The sequence below is a fragment of the Trichosurus vulpecula genome, chromosome 2, assembly GCF_011100635.1.
Source record: "Trichosurus vulpecula isolate mTriVul1 chromosome 2, mTriVul1.pri, whole genome shotgun sequence".
Taxonomy (NCBI): Eukaryota; Metazoa; Chordata; class Mammalia; order Diprotodontia; family Phalangeridae; genus Trichosurus; species Trichosurus vulpecula.
Genome location: NC_050574.1, coordinates 223,198,490 through 223,221,604, shown reverse-complemented (window position 1 = coordinate 223,221,604; position 23,115 = coordinate 223,198,490). Strand labels below are relative to the sequence as shown.

General features: G+C 34.5%; 1 protein-coding gene across 2 annotated transcripts in view; it reads right to left on the bottom strand.

Annotated features, from left to right (window-relative positions):
* Positions 1-1,590: 1,590 nt before the first annotated feature.
* Positions 1,591-23,115, bottom strand: part of PPIG (peptidylprolyl isomerase G) — a 67,840-nt gene continuing 46,315 nt past the window's right edge. For both annotated transcript variants that reach the window (XM_036746247.1, XM_036746248.1), the window contains exons 8-14: positions 19,826-19,855; positions 19,587-19,726; positions 11,260-11,458; positions 9,535-9,702; positions 6,271-6,358; positions 5,454-5,590; positions 1,591-5,249 (exon numbers count right to left, since the gene is read on the bottom strand). In XM_036746247.1, the coding sequence (XP_036602142.1) occupies positions 4,142-5,249; positions 5,454-5,590; positions 6,271-6,358; positions 9,535-9,702; positions 11,260-11,458; positions 19,587-19,726; positions 19,826-19,855 (1,870 nt within the window). In that variant the 3' untranslated portion in view covers positions 1,591-4,141. The remainder of the gene's footprint in view (positions 5,250-5,453; positions 5,591-6,270; positions 6,359-9,534; positions 9,703-11,259; positions 11,459-19,586; positions 19,727-19,825; positions 19,856-23,115) is intronic.

Genomic DNA, 23,115 nt, shown 5'->3' with positions numbered 1-23,115 from the left:
GCAAATTCCAAAACTGGCCTCCATATCATCCCCTGATTCCAGGGGTCTTAATGATTTCAGGCAAAAAAAAAATTACAAACTACTATTTTATTATATTATTTATTTAATACAATGTTCAAACTATAAAAGTTAATACAGCAAGTTTTTGAAGTTTAAATTTTGTAAAATGCAGTTTGCAGAAAACAATTTAACAGTTGCTAGAATAAATGATGCAGTGCTTTTGAACTAACTTTACATCTGAGTTTTGTATCTAGTTTAAAAAAATACGTATCACAGTGACTTCTGAGTTAAGTAAAATGAAGTGCATTAACTTCATTTATGCTTTTCTTTCAACAAGCAGAACAGCCACATAAAGTGGGAACACCCAACTTACATACCCCAATACTCAATTTTCCTTTCATTTGCCCAAAAAGCTATATACACAAAAGGGAGGGGGCAGTGCTTGGAAACAGTATTTGCTCAAAAAACCCAGTAACTTCTCTTACTCTTAACCTTACTGGAAAAGATTTCTTTAAAAAAAAACAAAAACAAAAACAATTATTTGTAAGAAAAATATACTTCACAACAAATAGACTGCAAAACCCTTGCAGAATTTATCAATAGAACAGTTTTACCACCCAACCAAACTCTAATGGGTAACCCAAGTGAACAAGAAAAAGCATATTATTTGTGTTTAATTGTAGCAATTAGTTGAACAAATAGAACATCTTTTAAAAATTAATAGTAAAAGGATGACTGTTAGTGAAGGCAACTACAACAATTTCCTTTAAGAGGGGGCTTGAAAAGAAGGTCAAGGTACAATAAAACTATTACTGACTGCAGTGAATAGAGGGACTATCTAAAAATATTTTTATCATTAAGACAGTATTACAAGTCTGATAATCAATGTAATTTTAAAGCATGAAGATGTTCTGTATACCACTCTTTCCCATCTCCTCACACATACACAGTGGTGAGATTCAGCCAGTTTGCATGACTTCAGTAGAACTGGTACCTAATTTTAGACTGAGTTTGACGAACTGGCTGTTAGAGGGGGCGGGGCCTGCACTCACACCAGTGGTGGCACCCGACTCAGGTTAATTTATTTGAATCCCACCACTGTATAAACATATATGTTTACAATGTCAGTTAATGACTGTCTGAGTCATTCCAGATTAAATTAATTGCTATCAAACAATACAAAGGAAAATCTTACGGTAAAAAATTCTGCTTATTCCTAGTAAAAAGGGTAAAACTGCAAAGTCAGTATGTGCAAATTCAGATTTATCACATCGATTTTGTATAATTTCCTTAAGCACTTCGATTAGGTGCTTATAGACAACTATACCACTATATAAATTCAATGAATACGCCTTTCAAAAACAGATGGTTTCTCCCTATAGGACTGATATTATGTCATAAGTAAACACCTCACTACCACCAATTTCTGTGGCCAGTAATTCCAGTTTAAAGGATTCATTATCACAAAACCTCCAAAATCATGTATATTAAGGGATCACTCTATTAAAAGCAACCAAAGGGAACAAAACAATGTAATCCAACTAGGAAAAAAATAAAACAATTATTTTTTAAAGGACATCAAATCAAACATACTTCCAAGCGAACTTTAATTTTAGACAGCAAATATTATGAAGTAAATTTAACAGCAAAGATTGCAATAGCTTTTCTTAAAGCAAACTACAACTGAGTATGTTCAATGTCATAACTAATAGATATAAAAAGATACACATCACAACATATAACATTCAAAACACAAGGGAAAACACTCCGGATTTCAGTAACTGAAAATGTTAGTCCTCTTATGAACTCAAAAGCACATGTACAGAGCAGGTAGATTCATAAAGTTTTTCATCAGATTGTTGACAATAAAATTCTGAAAACAAAATTCACCTGATTGTCTTTTCCCTTTATTCCTTCACCACTGAAGAAATAATACACCTTAATTATAATACTATGGAAGACAAAAAAGTCTCCTCCAGTTTCCCATACATTATTTTTTTTGTTTTTACAAAACTGCTAACACAACAATACAAGAACAATATAGCAGATTGCTAGTTTAAAAATACTCTTTGAAATCTTATGAAGGACAAAACAAAAACTTTCACAAATTTTTTTTTTAATGTTGCAGTGAAATGCATTTAAAAACACTAAATGAAAGATGAAGACTATTTGCTATAATCCTTACAAGAAAAGCCCAATTTTAAGCAATTTCAAAGTGTGTTTTTTAAAATCTGGAACTGGCTATCCTTTGATCACACTAATATAACATTAGGTCCCTCCTCTTTGAGTACTATCTTTCATCCAATGATTTTGAAACAAGCAGTTTACAACAAACATTATTTAAATATAATTCTTTAAATTTACAAATAATACCTAAAGCTGTCATTGATATGGGATTAAGTCCAAAGTTCCTTCAGAATGAACCACCCCAGCAAAATCTACTTTGAATCTTCTTTCCAAGGGACAGCAAGGATATGGTGTCCCCCTGATTCTTTACATCATTAAATGACAACACAATGCAAAAAGAATTATTCCTTTATTAAAGCAATAAGTGTTGTATATTAAACATTGTTTTACTAAGCATAAAAAGTATTACTCAATAGTTATTTGATTTACTAAGAAGTTGCATTAAGAATATAACTGACACTATCTTGATTAAAAAAGTCTCCAGCTGCTCTTAAGTACTGAGATCCTAGATGTTCTAACCTCCCTACTCCCACAATGAAATCACTTTTGTGTTTGTCTGGTTATCCTGTTTTTTCTTTATTATAAAGAAGAGGGGGAAAAACCATATACCATAAGAGAAAGCATAAAAAAAAATTCCACTTCAAAACTGACTTTTGGTCATATCTGAATGGTGCTAACCAGTTTTGTGATTTTATGAACTGTGGCATTTTACAAGTGCTAAGTTAAAGTTATAATCAAGATGAAGAGTTTAAAGCCAATTTTGTGTTGATAAAATACGATACAGTGTTGCTATAAGAAAAATATTCAGAACAAATTCCTACCATTTGATACTTAAATCTTCAAGATTTTAGATAAAAAATTGGGCTGTTTTAAAGCATGTGGAATAATAACTCTGATAAATGTGTGGTGCCAATTAGGACAAATTTCAAAAATTACTATAACAATGCTAGTTTTTTCAGGCCAGACTAATGTATAAGGGCTTGTGTATGTAAATGTATGCTCATAAGAATATTTTCTTGGAAAATAACTGAATGGAAAACTAATATCACTAGTGCTGATTCTGATTACTCTTGAATAAAAAAGGGACAATCTATTAAAAAAAATTTAAAATCTGTTTCCTAAGTATTGATTCTGTCTGATGCTAAGCAACAACGAGCCAAGAAAATCTGTATTTATGTCAACTGATCAGATAAGCATAACCTTCCTAAAGAATAAAACTGAATCCAACTTGACATTTCTATAGGGCAAGTGGAAAAAAAAATACAGAAAACATTTGTAAGGAATGAACTACATACACAGAACTTGAAATACAAAGAAACAGGTGTAAAGAAAAACACAATAGGTAAATAGACATTTTTCTTTGTAGTTAAAGTACGGGTTACAAGATCAAAATTCAAAAATAATTTTTCAGGAAATCATAGGATAAGCATTTTTTTCTTGGAATAAAAAAATCCTCTCATAAGCTTCTACGATGAACATCAATAACATTCTCCCTAAAATGTAATCAGAAATATCAGTATGACTTCCTTTCAATTTAATGGCTTCTAAAAATATCTAAAACATGAGAAGTGCAAACTTTTATAAAAAATACTATTTGCAATTAACAATTGTATTTCTTTCTAACAGGCTGATCTAACAGATCAAGATGTATATTAGACATGGTAGCTGTTGGCTGACAGCTACAACACAGAGAGAAACGGAAGAGTTAAACAGCACACAATATTACACAAAAGTGTTTTTCTCATTTCAAGTTTATTAAAACTTTAGCAGTACAAATTATTCAGGTTGTAGAATATCAAAAGATCAAACTTAATGAAGTCCGCATTAAAAAAAAAAAAAACCAACCCCAAAAACAAAAAGGAAGAGGAAAACAACAACAACAAAAAAGGATGTTCTTCAGCAAGTCTCTAAAACCTAAAGAGAAAAATGGAAATACAAAGTTCGAGGCCCTCACTCATCCACTTTTGTCTTCATCAGTTCCAGGACTGGACTCATGATCAGATTTTTTATCTTTACCACGTGTATGGTCTCTTTCTTGACTCTTTGATTTTTGGTTGATTTCTTTTTCTAATGAGCATCTGGTCTTCTCTTCTTCCTTATTTTTGTATGTAGAGGACTTTAATTCTCTGTCTTTACTATTTTGTTTTCTTGAGTTTGGACTCTGATCTCTGTCGTTTTTTTTCTCTCTACTGCTGTCTCGGCTACTGTTGTTATGGTTTCTTGAGTGCCTTTTTTCACTCTCAGAGTTCTCTTTTTTGTGTGAACTCTTTGTTTCTTGGTTTTTACTTTTTTCTTTATTTCTGCTTTGACTTTCCTCTCTCCCTGAACTTCTCGACTCTCTCCTCCTCCTCCTATCTTTACTTCTAGATTTTTCTGGTGTTCCTTTCCTTTCTTTGCTCCTTGATCTCCCTCTTCTCCGGGATTCCCTTTCTCTGTTCCTATAGTACTCCTTGCTCCTACTACGGTCTCGGTCTTTGCTCCTAGATCTGGCTCTTCTTCCTTTGTCCCTGCTTCTGCTTCGCTCCCTTGTCCGGCCATTGGAGCTGTGTTTTCCTTTGGTCACCTCCCGTTCTCTACTCTTTGACTTGGCCCTTTTATCCTTGTCTTTACTTCTGCTATGGTCATGTTCATTATTTTTTGACCCTGCTCGCTTAGACCTCTCTTTACTCCTGCTCTTTTCTCGTTCTTTGCCTCGAGAATCAGAATGTTTCTCTTTTTCTTTTACTTTTTCATGATCTCTTTCTTTGCTTCTTGATCTCATTCTCTTTTCTTCGTGCCTATGCTTCGAATCTCTTTCTTTACTTTTCGACTTCTCTTTGCTTTTACTCCTGCTTTTAGATTTGGCCCTTTTCTTTGCTTTGCTTTTATTGTATTTGTCCTCTTTCTCTGAATTTCTCCTTGTGTCTCTATCTTTACTGTTGGATTTGTGGTCTTTAGTTTTCTTTTCCTTTTCACCTTTTCTATTTGGACTTTCTGATACATGTCTGTGTTCAGATATTTTTCTTTCTTTTCCTCTTGCTGGACTTTTTTGATTTTCTTTTTTATTTTCATTTAATTCACTCCTACAAAAGAAAAAAAATTAAGGGCTTTAGGAAATGCTCTATTAGGAAGAATAATTTCAGTTCAGCTAATAACATCAAACAAATGTGGCAAGTACAAATTTCATTATTTTAAGGTAAATAAAGAACTGCAGGCACAATTAACATTAATATTTACAAATGAAAAACTTTTTCATAATACAGTATAGATGAAATTTTATATCTTACTTATCCCCTTTGATCCACCTTTCACCACTTGACACCCTCATTCTTTGAGCTCTCTGCATCTCTTGTCTCCAATGTGGAGGAGTCTCACTACGCCTGAAACGATCCCGTGATCTGGATCTGGAAGGTGTTCGATAGCGCTTGAGAAAAGAAAGTGAAAAATTTTCAAATACGCTAAAAATGGCAATCAAACTGGTTATGTTCAAGTTAATACTTCTTTCACATACTATTACCCTCAGAAGAATATCAGAATGTTCCCCGCAAAATACAGCAGACTAAAAAAGCCCAAAAAAACCCCATGCTTTGAGTGTCTTTGAGACAAGACATTAGACATCGATGCCTTAGTTTCCTCTCCTCTGTTCTCTATATCTAAGATAAACTAAAAAGGTTCTAGAGTTCTTGGTACATGGTGGAGCTCCTGGAGTAACTTTAGACTAAAATATAGTGTGTATGACTTTGGGAAATTAGAGCCTGAAGTGTGGACTACATATAGTATTACATAGCTTAAGGGCCTCTTAGGATAGCTACAACCTCCAAAAAACCTAGGTAAGAATTACTCTAAAATTTTAAGTTACTAAGCAATTAAACATGTAACTAGCACGCATGTTTCATCAGTTTTAATTTTTGTTCTATGACACAAATAACACAATCTACCAAAAAACATTACTTTAAAAAAAGATTTAATTCCAACTCAGCAAGTCACACAAGTACATTTATTAACACAAATTTGAGATCCTATATAAAAAGTATCTTACTACATAATTAAAAATTAAGAAAGGAATAAAATGCCAAGAAGATTCCTTTGAAAAGAAACACTTACCCTTGGTCCTCTTCCTTTAATTTTCCTTCCAGATCTGGTGACTAGAAGTCGCCTTTGATATGAAGAGGACTGGGAGTTAGATGGATTACTAGAAGTAAAAAGAAAGTTGAAAACCATTATTTTATAAAAAGTAAATTCAACTGAAGTATAGCTTCCTTCATCTATAACAATGTAGTTTATTTCACTCCTATAAACCTTCGACATTTAAAATAACCGTTTCCTAACAACTTCATTTTTGTTAACCACTGAGGGAATAAGAACTACTAGTTTAAAGAAAAAATATCAACTCTTAGGTTGCACATTTAGGTTAGCACATTTTTCCTGTCAGACTGGTCAACATGATAAACAGGAAAATGATAAATGCTGGAGAGGATGTGAGAAAATTGGAACATCGTTACATTGCTGGTGGAGTTGTGAACTGATCCAGCCATTCTGGAGAGCAATTTGGAGCTATGCTCAAAGGGCTATAAAAATGTGCCATATCCTTTGACCCAGCAATACCACTTCTAGGGCTGTATCCCAAAGAGATGACACAAGTGGGAAATGGACCAGTACGTACAAAAATATTTATAGCAGTTCTTTTTGTGATGGCAAAGAACTGGAAATCAAGGAGATGCCCATCAATTGGGGAATGGCTAAACAAATTGTGGTATATGAATGTAATGGAACACCACTGTGCTGTGAGAAATGAGGAGCAGATGGACTTCATAATAACCTGGAAAGACTTATATAAATGGATGCTGAGTGAGGGGAGCAAAACCAGGAGATCATTATACATGATTACAAACACACAGTATCTGTAATGACTAACTCTGATAGACTTGGCTCTTCTCATTAATGCAAGGTTCAAAGGTAGCTCCAAAAGACTTATGATGGAAAACGCTATCCACAACCAGAGAAAGAATTATGGAGTCTGAATGCAGATTGAGGCAAACTATTTGCTCTCTTTTTTTCCCTTCTTTCTCATGAGTCATTCCATTGGTTATAATTCTTATTTACAACTTGACTATCACGTAAGTTTAATGCAAAGGTATATGTAGAACCTATATCGGATTACATGCCGTCTTGAGGGGGAAGGGGAAGGAGGAGGAGGGAGAGAAAATTTGGAACTAAAAGCCTTGTGGAACTGAGTGTTGTAAACTAAAAATAAAAAATAAATTAAAAAAAGAAAAAATATCAACAGTGTACTATTATTCAGCAGATATAGTTTTTAAAAAAATATAAATCTATTTTGACTCTTAATATAGCTGACCAACCAAAGATGGCAAGTCAGAATTCTAAACCCCCAGAATTGAAAGAGACTTTGGAGGTCATCCAAACCAAACTATTAAGTGGTGCATGAATCCCTTCCATATCTCTAACAAATGGCCAACTTGGCCACTCCCTAATATAAAGGAAGCAGTGCGGTACAGTGGAAAGAAGGCTGGATGTGGAGTCAGACAACCTGAATTTAAATACATGATCTATTATTTAACACCTGGGTGACCTTAAGCAAATCATCTAACCTCTTAGAATGTTTTCTTATTTGTAAAATGAAAAGCACCAATCACGTGATCATTGAAGTCCTTTGCAGCTCAAAATTTAATATCCTATAAAAGTTTTTAAAGCTTAAAGAAAAAAAATAAAAAACAAACCAAAAAAACCCCAATGCAATTTTATCACATTCAAATGCACTAACATGCTAAGTCAACAACAGTGTCCTGAATTTCCACTGCCTCTTTTTTGTCTCACAAGTTCCTCTTCCTCAGAGTCCACATGAGGAGGGATTCTCCTAAAGGATCTGTTCTGAGCCTTCTTTTCTTTCTATACTCTCTTAGAGAACTTATCTATTTCTTTGGTTTCAATTCTCATCTTGATGCACATACTTCACAAATCTCTATCTCTAGTTCTGGTCCCCAGGTCCCATTTCTCTATCTTCTCTTAGACATCCTGTCAACATCTCAAATTCAACATATCCAAAACAGAACTCTTCCCCTCCACCAATTCCCCCATTTCTATTTACCAGTTAAAACTTGTTTTAAGCTGGTCAAAACATTTCTGAAATTTTTTTTTCAAATTCAAATCAGTTGCATCAAGTCATACAATTTTATAATTTTAGGGCTGGAAGGAACTTCAGAGATCAGGATGTCTGAGTCTTTTTCCATAGATGAGGAAAAAGAGGGTAACAATAGCTTATGTAGTGCTTCCATTACCCTAATTTAGATTCTCATTATTTCTCAGGTTCCTAACTGGTCTTCCTATATCTGATCTTGTATTTCCACTACCTCCAACCAATCCAATATATTAATTGCCTGATGTTTTTTCAAAAAGAGCTTTGATAATTTCATTATCCTAAAAGCTCAATAACTTCCCACAACCTAATGAATCAAATTTAGGCTTCTTAGCCCTGGCATTCAAGGCCTTCCAAAATATGGCTGTAGCATTTTAGAAACTTATTCCCTCCGTTCCCCTGAACATTACTCAATAGCCAGTCAAACTAGATGATTCAATGCTGCCTTATATATCCTGTTCCTTCCATGTCATTCTACTTGCAATGCTCAACCCTAGCTCTGACTTCAGAAATCCTATCTATTATTCAAGGTAAAAGGATGTGAAGCCTTTCCTAATGTCCTCTTCATTAAACCTTCAGAGCTCTTAGCTTCTATCATTCTTATGACACTTTCCATATTCTGAAGCCTTGTGACACAATTATAAACTGGTCATAGTCCCTAAATTATAAACAACTTGAAGGAAGGGATCATATCTTAGTCATATGGTATTAATTCAACACTTAGCATAGTGCCTTTTGGGTATGTTAAGTACTCAATAGATATTCACTGAACTGAAAAATATGGTCTAGTAGAGGTGCTTAGGAAACATTCATTAAAAAAGGTTTATAATCAATGTTATCTTTACATGCCCAAGTAAGTTTTTAAAAATTAACACACATGACAAACTTACAACGTAGTCAAGTTATTTCTTAAAGAATAAATATATTCTCCTAGCAATAAAGAGTTTTGTCCATATACCAAAAAAAATCAGATTCAATCTTATGAAAGGTAAATTAAGGTTAACCTAAAACCTTATCTTTAAGCATAATAATTTAAGTCAATACTTTTAAGAAGTTCTCTAATAGGTAATAATAATAATAGATAACAATTACTTCAGACTTTCCTGCTAGCAATCTTTTTCTTAAAAATCCAGCTGAAATCCAGGATACCTTCTTCTAATACTCTGATTTCCACAAGAAAATGAGGATATCATATGCCATAAACATCTACTTACCACTCTCTCTCTTTCTCCCTTTCTCTATTCTTTCTCTCTTTCTCATCTACTTTAGGAGGACTTTTTCGCATCAGGAACCTGTTTTCAGGAATAGGAGGGATCTCTTCTGGACGGACAGTAGACTGTGGCTGTGCTTCAGGGCTTTCATCTTCACTCTCAGTAGAGGAACTTAATTAAAAGATGGAAACACAGACACACACACACACACACAAAAGCTGGATGTGCTAAACAGTGTTACCCAACTTGCTGTTGCCATTGCAATGTTGGCATCATGATTAACAAAGATCCTAAAATTATGACATAATATGAAAAAATTACCCCCCCCCATAAATACTGTTCTTTTAAATAAGATTTTCTCATTGGCTTTCAACATCAATTCCTTTGCACTCCATTTTTAAAGTATTAAGATGATTGTTTTAAGGTTCAAAATATTTTCAATTTCAGGGGTAATTTCTAATTAAATTTAGAAATGTAGAGAATACTTTCACTAGCATTAAACTGGCAGTATCTTTTGAGAGAAAAGGCAAAGACCCAGAAAAAGTACTCTATCTCACATTTTAGAAGTATCACAAATATTTTAGGCCAAATTTCGGTAGAGACAATGGAGAGAAAACAAGAAAGAAGATTGTTCCTCAGAGTTAGTACTTGGAGTAACAAAAAGAGAATCATCCTTGAAGCCAAGAAGACCTAGAATCAAGTCTTGCCTCTTAGACACATACTGGCTGTGTGATCCTGGACAAGTTACTTAATGACACAGAGCTCTAGGTAGCTAAGATGAGAGATTGCAGTGAAGGTGCTGACTTGAATTAGTAGAGGGAATTTTGTCATCCAGGAACTCTCTATACAAATGAAACCACAAGCACAGCCATTATCCTCCATTACTACCACAAATGAAACAAGAAATAGAATATAACATTTCCTGACAAAGCGGTAATAGACTCAAGATGCAAAATGAGACACAAGTTTTCTGGATATGAACCATAAAGGAATTTTTGCATGATTATGCATATTCATTACAAGTGTGTCTCTACCCCAATAGAGAGGAAGATAGGAAAAATAAGAAAATGCTTGTTAATGAAAAAAATAATAAAAAAGGGAATAAAAAAGATTGTTGGGGAAATTAACAGGAGTAACCCTTAATAACCTCTTATAAATCTTTCCCAATTCCCCAAGTGTATTAGGATTTACTATGTGTACAACTCCACAAAACCAAGAACCTAGAAACTACATAAGAGAAGAAATAAATAATCATATTGTATTAGAAAGAGCTTGGGACAAAGAGTGAAAAGACAATTCTGTGTTCAGGACTTGGTTCTCTGCATGTGGTGTGGCCCTGGACAAATCATTTCTTCTCTCTGAGCTTCAGTTTCTTAATTTTAAATAATCTCTAAGTTTCCCTCCCGTATTAACTTTCTGTGAATCTGAGACCTTTTCTTTGAGTGCTGTTTTAAGAAGACATGGATTTACATGATTTGTAGAAAATGGAAATTAATGTCTCAAAATTTAATTCTTTTAAACATCTCAGCAATGTCAAAATTATAATTTTGTGCCATGCAGAGAAATTACTATGAAAATTAAATATTTTTCCTTAGATGATTCTAAGAATACAAACATATATATATATTTTTAGATAAAAGAGAAACATTTCATCAGGTTATCAACCCTAAATTTTAATCAGTTTCTGAAAGGAAATTGAACTATTGCTGCTGACATCAAAAGACTAACCTTTTCTTGCTTTTCTTTTTCTTCTTCTTTTCCTTCTTATGTTTTCGAGACTTTCGGTGTTTCTTTTTTCTTTTCTTGGATTTTTCTTCAGAAGCACTTTCCGAATCAGAAGAAGAATCAGAGGACTGAGAATCACTTGAACTATCTGAATCACTGGAAGAAGATGATGACTTATGTCTTTTCTTTTCTTCTTTCTTGGCTTTAATCAAATATGATGAAATGTTCTGGTTAAACATTTTTATATTGAGATATAAGTAAAAACTCAGATACTAAAAATCCACAAGAAGTCCATTTAATCTAATTATCGTTATACATTCCTGTAGATAATAAGTTGTTAGAGCAATTGTAATAGAAAAGAAAGGTTAATTTGTTCTATATCACACAGCAAATTAGCAATCAAATCAGGGAAGAAACTAAATCTTGAGTCATAGGCCAGTGTTATACCTAATTACAGTAATTATACCAACCAATACCTAAGCTTAAACAGTTATTTAGAACATAGCATTAAGTGCTTTATTGAAAAAGCTGAAAAAAAAGTCATACATATTTGAAAGAGTATTGGCACATAGCCCTAGTTTTAATGCTTCACTTAAGCAACTAGAGCTTTGGGCAAGTGTCAATCAATCTATCTACAAATATTTATTGATATGTACCATTGTTAGGCTCTCTGACTTAAATCTTCTGCTTTATAAACCTGCCTACCCTGCTTATTTCCTAGATGATCAAATGAGATACACAAAAGAAATTTGAAGTATGATATAAGATGTTCTTAATAGTATATGTTATTTTCTAATGCTGAAAATGTCCCACAGGGGTTAAATTACTATTGCTGTGGAATTCCTCAAAAAAAAAAATTAACTTCTGTTAAGGAGTAAGCAAATACGAGTATTTCTCACTGATAACCTAGATTACATTTTAAAGACACTTTATAGTAATACTTCAAGGCATTTTGGAGGACTAAAAAAAAGTAACCAACAAAAACATTTTGGGGCAATGTTATTTATGTAGATATACTAAGCTGGAAATCTGAAAAGAAAGCACAGAATGATTAAAATGTGCAAATTTAGCATTAAAAGACCTACATGACCAAAATACAACATACATAGAAAAGAAACTGTGTTTCATGTTCATTAAGCTAGACTCATAAATCTGTAACTAAAATTAGCAAAACAAAAATGATTTTTTTTGGTCTATTTGCCAAAATTCCACTTTTTCCCAAATTGGAAAAAAAAAAAGGGGTGGGAGTGGGGGAGAGGTGGTCTCTTTTTTCTCTACAAAGTCTCTGTAGAAATCCTTAAAAATACTAAGTTCCTCATGAAAACGAAAATAAATAAAACTTGAAAAATATACACCTTTGTTAGACAAGGTCAATAAATACAACTAATTTTACCGTAAAGTAGTTACTGTAAGGTAGCAGACACTAAGCAAAAAAATTCCAACGAGTCTGCAAAACTAAGGATTCAAAGAGTACTTCTGGATGTTATTTAATATATGGGATTCAGTTTAGGTTCCATTTTCCTCTGAAACTGAAAAGGAGGGAAAAAAGGAAGAAAAACTAGCACTAATAAGAGAATAGGTTCACATTCATGAAGAAAAAAAGTGGGATCTGAAGGAACTGTGGAAGTGGTGTAAAGCAATTTTATTGTATGTTACTGTAAGCTAGCAGATACTAAGCAAAAAAAAAAAAAAAAAAAAAAAAAAAAAAAAAATCCAAAAAACAGAAATGCCATTCAGGATCAACATCTCTATGAGTTTTGAAAATAAGTAGTATCTGAAGGACTACTGAAGAGATGTAAAGCAACATATAAGACCTTTTATTTCTAGCAGAAGTTAAGTTGGCAACAGAACTGAATCTAAAAATTTTAAGCATGAACTGTCTCTAACTGGAATATTTGGCTTAACGAAATCACCTATTATATGTTCAGCACTGGTGGCTATATAGATGAAGGTAAAAATTTTACTCTACTAGGGTAGTTATATTTGGGCTGTAACTTTCAGGAGCTTATAATCTAGGTGGGAAGATAAGACAAACACATATGAAACACTGAATAGTACAAGACAATACATAACTGTTTAATTGTATGGTACAAACTACAAGTGTTAAAGGAATTTAGAAGACAATATTTTCCTGAGGATCTGGAAAAGTTTTCTGGATGGCTCTTGAAGGGTAAAGTCTGGTTTGGATAAGAAGGAAAAGGGCAGGGCATTTTATATTGTTTACTAAAATCAACTGAATTCAAGGGAGGAGGAACATGAATAAACACAAATTGCTAGCAAAGCATCCATTAGCTGGCACCCATTTCCAAAAGGGGAGAAGAAACATGATATAGGTAAAACAGCACTTGATTTGGGAGTCAAGAGAGACCTGGGTTCTAATGCTGCTTCTCAAACTTACCAGACTTCTGACAATGAAGGGTCATTTAACCTCTCTCAAGACTGTTTCCTTATCCTTTAAATGGGATACCACAATCTACTGTACCCATCTAATGTAGATAAAACACCATGCAAATGTAACTGGGGTAGTATCTAACTAATGGTATGATAAGAACAGAGGACCCAGGTTCTAGTTCTAGCTCTGTTACTAAATCACTGTGTGGGATTAGGTGAAACATTTTACTTCCCTAGGCCTAATTTTTCCAATGTGTAAAATAAAGTCACTGGCCTAGATAGTACTTTTACAAAACTCTATTAGTTGAAATGCCAGTCCCATATGTCTCCCCTAAAACCTGAATGTGATATCTAATTGGGGTTATTTTTCAGTGTACATCCTTTTCCTTTTCAGAGAGAGCTTCACTTTAGTGCAGTGGCTACACTTCACTCAGCACAATGCAGTGCTATACAGTTTATAAAGGGTTTTCTTCAAAACAAAGCTATGAGGAAGGCAGTGTTATTATTATCCTCATTTCAGAAATAAGAAAACTAAGGGTCAGAGAAGACCAGTGATGTACCCACAGTCACAGTGGTAGATGGTGGAGACATGGTTGCAAATGGTTTTTCTGACTCAATCCGATGTTTGCTTCTATACTCTGCTCAATCTCTCAGGTTCATCCCAGTTCCAATATTTTAGCATCACTCCCATGTTTATCTGGAGAGCTCATCTTGTCCCTGTTCATTCATTTCCCTGACAACTTTTAGGGAATAGTAAGGAGCTCACTAGAATTTTAGTAGGGGAGGGAAAGTAACAGGCTGCCTCTTTAGCAAATACAAATTGATTTCCTTTCTTCAGAGGAGTCCAAACTAGAGGCTGCTGCTTTAGCTGGAAGACCACATAGACGTCCGGGGGGAAGAGGGGGCAGTTAAAATCGCTGTTTTTGGGAACTGAGAGCACCTTTATGCTTTTTTGCACTTTCTATAGAGTGAGACTGTCCTGGAAACAATACACATTCCCACTCCTGAGTGTTTGGGGAACGTTTTAATCTATCTGTGGTGACCCAGCCATTATCTCTATTCTTAGGTTCACAAGTACAGGCAAAACCCCAAAAATGTGATGTCTGAATGACACGCCAATTTTAAAGTTTATAAAGCATTTTACCATACAGTATCTCATCTGATCCTCAAAAACTCTATGAAGCAGATTCTACAGCAGGATTCTTAAATCTGAGGCCTATAAAAAATGTTGTGGCAACGGTATTATCAACTGTATTTGGTTTCTTTTATAACCTTACATATTTTACTTTATGCATTTAGAAACATAGTTCTGAGACAGTATTCACAGGCTTCCCCACACTGCAAGAGCGGTCCATAACACAAAAAAGTTAAGAGCCCCTGCTCTCTTATTTTCCCCATTGTACAGGTAGGGAAATAGATTCAGAAAGGTTTGGGCGACTTGTCTGAGGCCATTCAGCTAAGTATTGGAGGTGGGATTTAAACTCTCAATTTCTGGGGTTCCAAGTTCATCATCATTCTTTCTGTTATACCATATTGCCTTTATTCTTGAGTCCTACCACCTGAGACAGAAAGAAAAAATTTTAAATGGAATGTAGAAGGGTTAGTATCTAGAAAAGAAAGAGGGGAAAATAATTAAACTGAAGCGGGCTAGTTAAAGCTCTTGTAACACTGAACTAACAGGGATTTGTATACTTCTTTCTCACTCTAAAGAAATTATTTTCTACCTGAGCTACCTAACATGGGAACCACTTCTAGGTGATCTATACAGGTGAGTGTTAATATCTGCACCTTAATTAAAAATATCTTTCACAGCAGATGACACCCACAAAGTAGGAATTAATACTTAAGTAAAGACCGGAAAGCTGGCTAACGAGTGCCTCCAACCCTGCTTAATGATTCTCCTTACTGCATCCTTTTTATGCTTCATTATTACATTGAAAAAGTTCCTAACTTGGTTGAACTTGGTTTTTTTTAAAAAATATCATCAATTTATCTGGGGCCCCGTTAAGGAACTTGGGGGCAAAAGGAGGAGAGAAGCCTTTGGAGCCCTGTCTCTGACACATAGTGACTCTGTGACCATAAACAGTCACCTTACTTCTTAGTGCACCAAACAATCCTTGAAGACTATCAGGGTTACAGAAGATATAAGGCAGCACCTTGTAGAGCAGAGAAAAGTAGCCTCAAAATAAGATAGAACTAGGTTCCAGGACCATAGACCAAGATCATAGTCAGTGCCCAAAGACAACTCTAACACCAGTGGTCTCAAACTCACATGGAAACGGGGGCCGCTAAACCATACATAAAGATCCTTGTGAACCATATACTGACTTAGTAAACCACATGTTAATATTATCTGTTTTACTATTTCCCAATTATATATATATTAATCTTGGGAGTCTTGGGGGCTTCATGTGGCTTGCTGATCATGTTTGACACCATTGTTCTAAACTGATATAAGCTGTAGATCTGCTTTAGTAGAAGAAGCTTTCTCACTGGAAGTTTCTCATGTCTAGTTCCTTGCCCACGCCAAAAAATATTATAGGAGAGTCGATGCGTTAGTGGAATCCATATCAAGAAATGCCCTGCACTAATAAAATCATGTATCAGGGTTCCTTTTCTCTTTCCTCTCCTCTCCCTGCCAAAAATCAAGTAGTGATTATTCTAGGTCTGTTCCCAAAAGAGAAAGGGTATGTGTGTGAAGGGAAGACATGTCTAGGGAGAAATTTCTACACTTGTGGTATATATAATTTGTTCATACCAATCTCACTTTCACCCTCCACAAAGAAAACTACTTCTAGACTTTCATAAAATGTACCCTGAAGAGAAACCACACCAACCTCATGTCACTTGACCTAGAAATAATTCTCCTTTTATTAAAGGTTAACTTTATTTACCCTTAATAGTGTCTCTTAAACATTCTACATTCCACTTTCCCACTATGCTTTCAGTAACAAGCATCACTAAAACAATCTGCTCAACCAATTTCACTGCATTTATTTTCTTGACCACATCATAAAAGCACAGGGTGGCTAGGATAACCAAAATTTAGACTCCAGTAGTTTATTTCGTTTGGTTCCTATATACAAGATTCACTGGCTTTCTGCTTTATTACTCTAATTGTCCTTTCTTTTTTGTGTTGAAAAGCAATCAGTTTTGGGCTACCATTGAGTATTTTTTCCTACTATGAAGTAATATTTTAAAAATCCCTCTTATCAATGGCAATAGCCTCTGTAATCTCCGCAAAAATTATTTCAGTCACAAGAAACTCCCTTACAAGTCACACAGTACCTTTGTTAAAAGATAAATCTATCATAAGAAGGTTTATGTGCCTATATTCTTTACTCATCCATTCTGCCCTTGGAGGACCTTCTGTCAGCCTCTACACAGGATCCCTGCTTCCACTAGTCTCCAGTATTCCATCTCTGCATCTGTTGTAAGAGCCTAATCTATGGATGATCTCAACACAGTTACATTCTCTGGCATGTAGGAATACTACGAGAAGCAGATCTCCAATAGAGCAAGGGGAAAAAAGGCCCAAGAAGAGTGCCCAGGACTCACCAAGATAATATACAGGTAGGCCCAGACAGTCAGTTTTCTTCAGAAGTCTTTTTGTTTTCTTTCAGGCAGTTAAAAAAAGAAAAAAAAAAGATTCTGTATTTATTTCTTTTTTAAAGTAGGGTGTCACTGCACAACTCTCAAACAAGGTTTTTAAAATATAATGATGGTGACCACCCTACAGCATTAAGCAAAACTGTTCTATTGTTTCCAATTTGGAATAATTGTCAAAAAGAAAATAGGGCTTAAAAACTGTATGTGTTATACTGACTGTACCATCTAAAAGTATGGCAAAAGCCACTCGGCCAAATATTTTGAATGGCAGCTGCTAAAACATAAAGTAGCATGTACCATCCACCCTGTTCTCAACTAAGCTCATTTCACAAATATTTCTGCTCATTTTAATAGGTATGTATTAGAAAAGAACAGGCACAGGAAATCTGTCTTACAGCACCCCTAGAACAAATCTATCCTATTAGGGAAATCTGAACAAGGAATTAGGAGTGCTAACTTCCCCAACTTCTCTGAAAATTTACCTGGTCTCTAGAAGAGAGGGACAAGAATATGCCTGACACTATTATGCCTTGGTCACATGTAGCCAAACAATGCCTGGGGATGCCACAATACTCTTCCAAGTGAGAGCTGCTTTATAGTAATATAAATCAAATTACATGAGGGTTTGTCTTAATTCATGTTCTCTTTCCCTATCAAATAATTCTATCAACCCTATCCTTTAATTACCTAAAGCATATCTGCATGTAAATACAGAATGAATTGTTTATGGAAAATGTTAAAGGGCATTTAATGCTTTTTTGTTCTTTCAAGCTCTATTTTTTTTTAAGCTGCCAAGAAACCTACCATATTCAGCTAATGAATTTTGGGAACAGATTCCAACTCAAAAGACCTTAGAAGTAAAAAATTAAAAGAAAAGCTGATAGTAAATGATTTAATGATGTTTAAGAGTGTGGTTAAAAGAAGGTTTTAATGGATCATAACCTCCTAGTTGTAGGAATATCCTTTGAGATGGTTAATAGCTAACATCAATAAGCCTAGGGTCCTCAATATGATAATATTAACAAAGACTCCAGAATCACCAAAATGTTAAGAGTTGGGAAGGCCTTGGAGATCATCTAGTTCAATACCTTTAAAGATAGGGAAACTGAGACCAAGAAAAGCTGAATGTTATCCCCAAGTTTATATTGCTACTAAGTGGCAAAGCTGATAACTAGAATTTAAGTTTCACGTAGTCTCATTTCTCCTCTTTAGCAGCTTACATCTTTTTTTTTACGTAAGTTAGTATGGTACACTTGTCTGCAAGAAGTTAAAAGAGCTTTATGAATATTTCACTCTTTACTGTATCCTTGGGCATTAAGCAGGCCATAAACTAATGGATTATACTCACTGTTTTTATATAAGGAAGACAAGGTAAGAGACAGGAATGATGGTTAAGAGGTTGAAGAGTCTAAGACAAAATTTTGCTTGATCCCTACAGACTACCAGCCTATGTTTGGAATGACAAGAAAAAGATCACCTCTGTCAAGATGATCAAGGCTTGAGCTAGGTGAAGGGAGAAATAAATTGTAACCCTTGGAAAACAGAGAAAATTAAGGACAATGGTTCTGCTCTTTCTATATCAATCTCACTTTGGTTTTTGTATAAACTAGTAATACTCAAGATTTCAAATAGATGACAACAGTCTCCTTATCTGAAAGACTCAAGAGCACAACAATTTTACAAGGGCCCTTTTGAAAAACACTGATAAAGACACCAAAATGCTATGAATCCTGAGGCTTCTGTTGGCCGTCTAATGCATGATTCAACTAAACAGACTTAGTTTTATGCTGGAACACTAAAATACTGCTTAATGCTCATTTCCTGAAAATGGTTTTCCTTTATTCTTTTAAATGAACTAAATGCTGAAAGTGTATGGTAAGCAACAGCCATTTTACAGGGGATATTTTTCAATCAAAGGACTATCAAACAAAATATCTCAAATAAATTAAATGCACAGCATGTCAGAAAACTGACACCAAAACCATTTCCTCCAACACTATCAGATGTTAGCTGAGCCCATAGCAGGAAAAACAATTAATTTAATCCTTTAAAAGTTTATCAATCTAAAATTGCTCCATTTTAACTTCTAATTTCTCATTAATTCTTTTCTTCAAAACAATTAAAATGTTGTAAAAGCATAAAGGTGCATTATTTGGAAATGAAAATTAGGGAACACACCTATAAATAAAAGGAATGAATAACATAATGGAAGACATAATTAAAATGTCTTCTGTATTAGCAGTCACGGGGTAATAGTCTTTTTTTAATGACCTGGAGTCACTGCTTATTTTAAACATGTGATATGCTTAAAATGTTTAATTTATCCTTACCTTTGGATTTGGGAATTAGCTCCCCACAGCTAAGTATTCGTACTTCAGCATATGGTTTGCTGGATGCATCTGTTTTCTGGTTTTCAATCTCTCTCACAACCTCTTGACCAGAGATTACTTGTCCAAAAACAACATGGTGCCTATGCAGATAAATTAAAATGACTAAATGTTAAGTTTTTGGTTTTAATAAAAAAAATTAACAGTAAGTAGCAGAAGAAAAATAAATGAAAAATATTTACCCATCTAAATGAGGTGTAGGTTTAGTTGTTCTTTTGAGGTCATCAGATAGAAGAATTAAAACAAAGTCAGAGAAAAACAAAGTTAGCACCTCTAAAAAGGAAAAGAAAACAATTGCATTGGAAACAAAGTTGCAGATAGATTAATTTAATGTTATTTTTAATTAACAGTATTAAAACTGACAAGAAAAGACATGCTAGATATATATACTATGCTTTTATGCTAATATTGAATATGGAATAAGGGAATGTAACTATTTTAATCATGTCTGATAGCACCTGACATGTAACAAATTATAACATGTTTAATCATTTTTAAGGTATAACACTATATGATGGAGAAATAATTCCAGTTCTGAGTTTTTTGTCAAACCCTTATGTTAGTCTATAGTAATGGCAAAACGCAGAAATTTTAAAAATTCCACGTATCAAGATGTTTTATTTAATCTCCACCCTCTTTACTTTTCATGCCAACCTAAAAGCTCTGCGTAATTTAAACTGTGTATTGACATATCACAGGACAAGGGACTACAGATCAACTGTATACATTATGGCAAAAGTTGTTAAGAAGGGCTATTGGAATTATAACATCTATCAGGTCACAGATAAATTATATCTCACATTTTAAAGACACTTTTTTTTTTTGAGAAATGAGGCCTTTATCAGATTAACTTCAAAAAATTTTTCACAGTTATTATTGCTAACTATTTCCCTCTATCCTCTCCTCCTCCCATTTATTCTATTCTCTCTCCTTTCACTCTGTCCCTCCTCAAAAGTGTTTTGCTTGACTACCCCCTCCCCTAATCTGCCCTCCCTTCTAGGTAAGACAGATTTCTATACCCAATTGAGTGTGTGTATTATTCCCTCTTTGAGCCAATTCTGATGAGTAAGGTTCTCACTCCCCCTCACGTTCCCACCTTCCCCTCCATTATAAAAGCTTTTTCTTCCTTTATGTGAGGTAATTTACCCCATTCTACCTCTCTCCTTCCCTTTCTCCCAGTACATTCCTCTCTCATCCTTTGATTTTATGTTTTTGAACTATCATCCCTTCATATTTAACTCATACCTATGCTCTCTGTCTATATATACTCCTTCTAACTGCCCTAATAGTGAGAGAGTTTTTATGAGTTACAAGTACCATCTTCTCATGTAACAATGTAAACAGTTTAAAGAACATTTTCTAATTTACAACCTGGGAACTGACTGGTACTTTGATACAAGTTTCTCATTTCATTCTTTTCTCTCAATGTCTTCAGGCTACCTCTCATACTTCTGTTTCTCTAATGCCTGTTATCTAAAATCGTCACCGTAGGCACAAAATGCTCCATCCCTCATTATCCAGCTCAAGTGTACCCTTTCCACATGTTTAATGTAGTGACCTACTGTTTCTATCAAACCTTTTGACTAGCTCCCTAATTCTATTGTAAGTTTCCAATCTGTATTAAACTTCTTTGAACAGTCTTTACATTTCCTCCCATTTACTGAAAAAATGGCTGTCTTCTGCCAATGCTTTGTCCCTTATAACCTGCTTGTCTCCCACATCCACCTGGGTCCAGAAAAATGGGGTAGTACATTACTTTTTTGCCTAGTCATTTTTAGACCACTGCTCTGCCATCCAAAAACTTCTCTGATAACAAACAACAAAAAAACAACAAAAACAAAGTGTGATGGCTTATTCCATCACACTTCACTGTCATCTCTCAATCTAGAGCAGGGCTTCTTAAACTTTTCTCACTCAAGACCCCTTTTTCCCTTTCCAGTTTTGGGCAGTATGGTTGATTCTGCATAGTCTTTTTTGAATCTCCCTTCCACTTGGCTTTCCTGACAATCAGTCAAACAAGATATCTTACTTTCTATGTGTTAGGTAATATGTGAGGTACTTAGAGTACAAAGATAAAACTGAACAGTCATTTATGATCTGTGTTCTATTTCTAAATGTTTCTCCAGTCTCCTTTACCAGCTCTTCATAATCTTAACCCTAAATGTAAAGCTTTCCCCAAGGTACAGTTTTCAGCACCCTCACTCCCTCTGTATTTTCTTCCAAGCTTTCTATCAATTTTATGCAGGTGGCTTCCAAATTTTAAGCTTTTATCTCCAGTTCCAGGCTTTTAAATACCTCCTAGAAGTTCTCCATTTGGATGTCCTATCAACCTCAAACTCAATCAACAAGCCCCAAACAGAAGTCATATTCATTTTCTCCAAAACTATGGGAACCCTATGAAGAAAAGCCATGAAGATAATTCCTCTTATGAGACTGGTATTATGAAATATAATACTAGTAATAATAAGCATAAATAAATTCAACAAATATATTAAGTACCTGCTAAGCGCAACACTGTGCTGGACAGTGAGAACAGAAAAAAAATGAAAAGTAATACAGTCCCTGCTAATAAGATTACAGTGTAGTAGGGGAGAGTAAGATGTACACATGTAACACAAGCCTGAAAATGAAGTGGTCAAACAGAAGTCAACAGAGAGGGCTGAGAGCTTAAAGGAAGGATCTAGCTTTGAGAATCAAGAAAAGCATCAAGGAGGAATTGATACTGATTAAAAATCAGTTCAGGCAAGAGTGATGAAGCAGGAATAGGGAAAGATTCTATGGATACTGATGAGGTAGAATCAGTAGGACTGGGCAACTACTGATTTGAAATGGGAAGTGAGGGAGAATGAAGAAGCAAAAATAACTATGAGAAAATGGTTCCATCAGTAGAAAAAGGAAGTTAGAAAGAGGAACACACTTTGTTTCGTAGATAGGAAGAATATAAATTGACATCTTAATTCTAGATTTGTATTGATATCTTTTGTTTTTACAGGCTTAAATTTTTTCTACTGTATTTCTACACTTTCTCCTCCAGAGACACATCCATCATAACAAAGGACTTTGTTTAAAAAGAGAAAACAAAAAAAAAAAGCAAACTGTTCAACACCCTAAAAACCAAAAAACCTCTAACATGTAAGCAATATTCCACACCTGTGAAATCCTCACCTCCGCAAAGGCCCCCCGGAGCTGTCCTTTCACCTTGCCTCTTTGAGGCCACACTTCTTCACACTTTTGCCAACGTTCAGTTTCAGTTATTTTGTAGTTGTTTTTCCCATTTACATTGCAACAGTCATTGTATATTGTTGTTTCTCTGGCTCTTCTCACTTCATTTTGCACCAGTTTATCTAAGTCTTCCCATGTTTCCCTGTTATTCATATTCACTGTTTCTTACAGCACAGTAATATTTCATTATATTAATGTACTATAGTTTACTTAGCCAATTTCCAAATAATGGCCATCTACTTTATTTCAA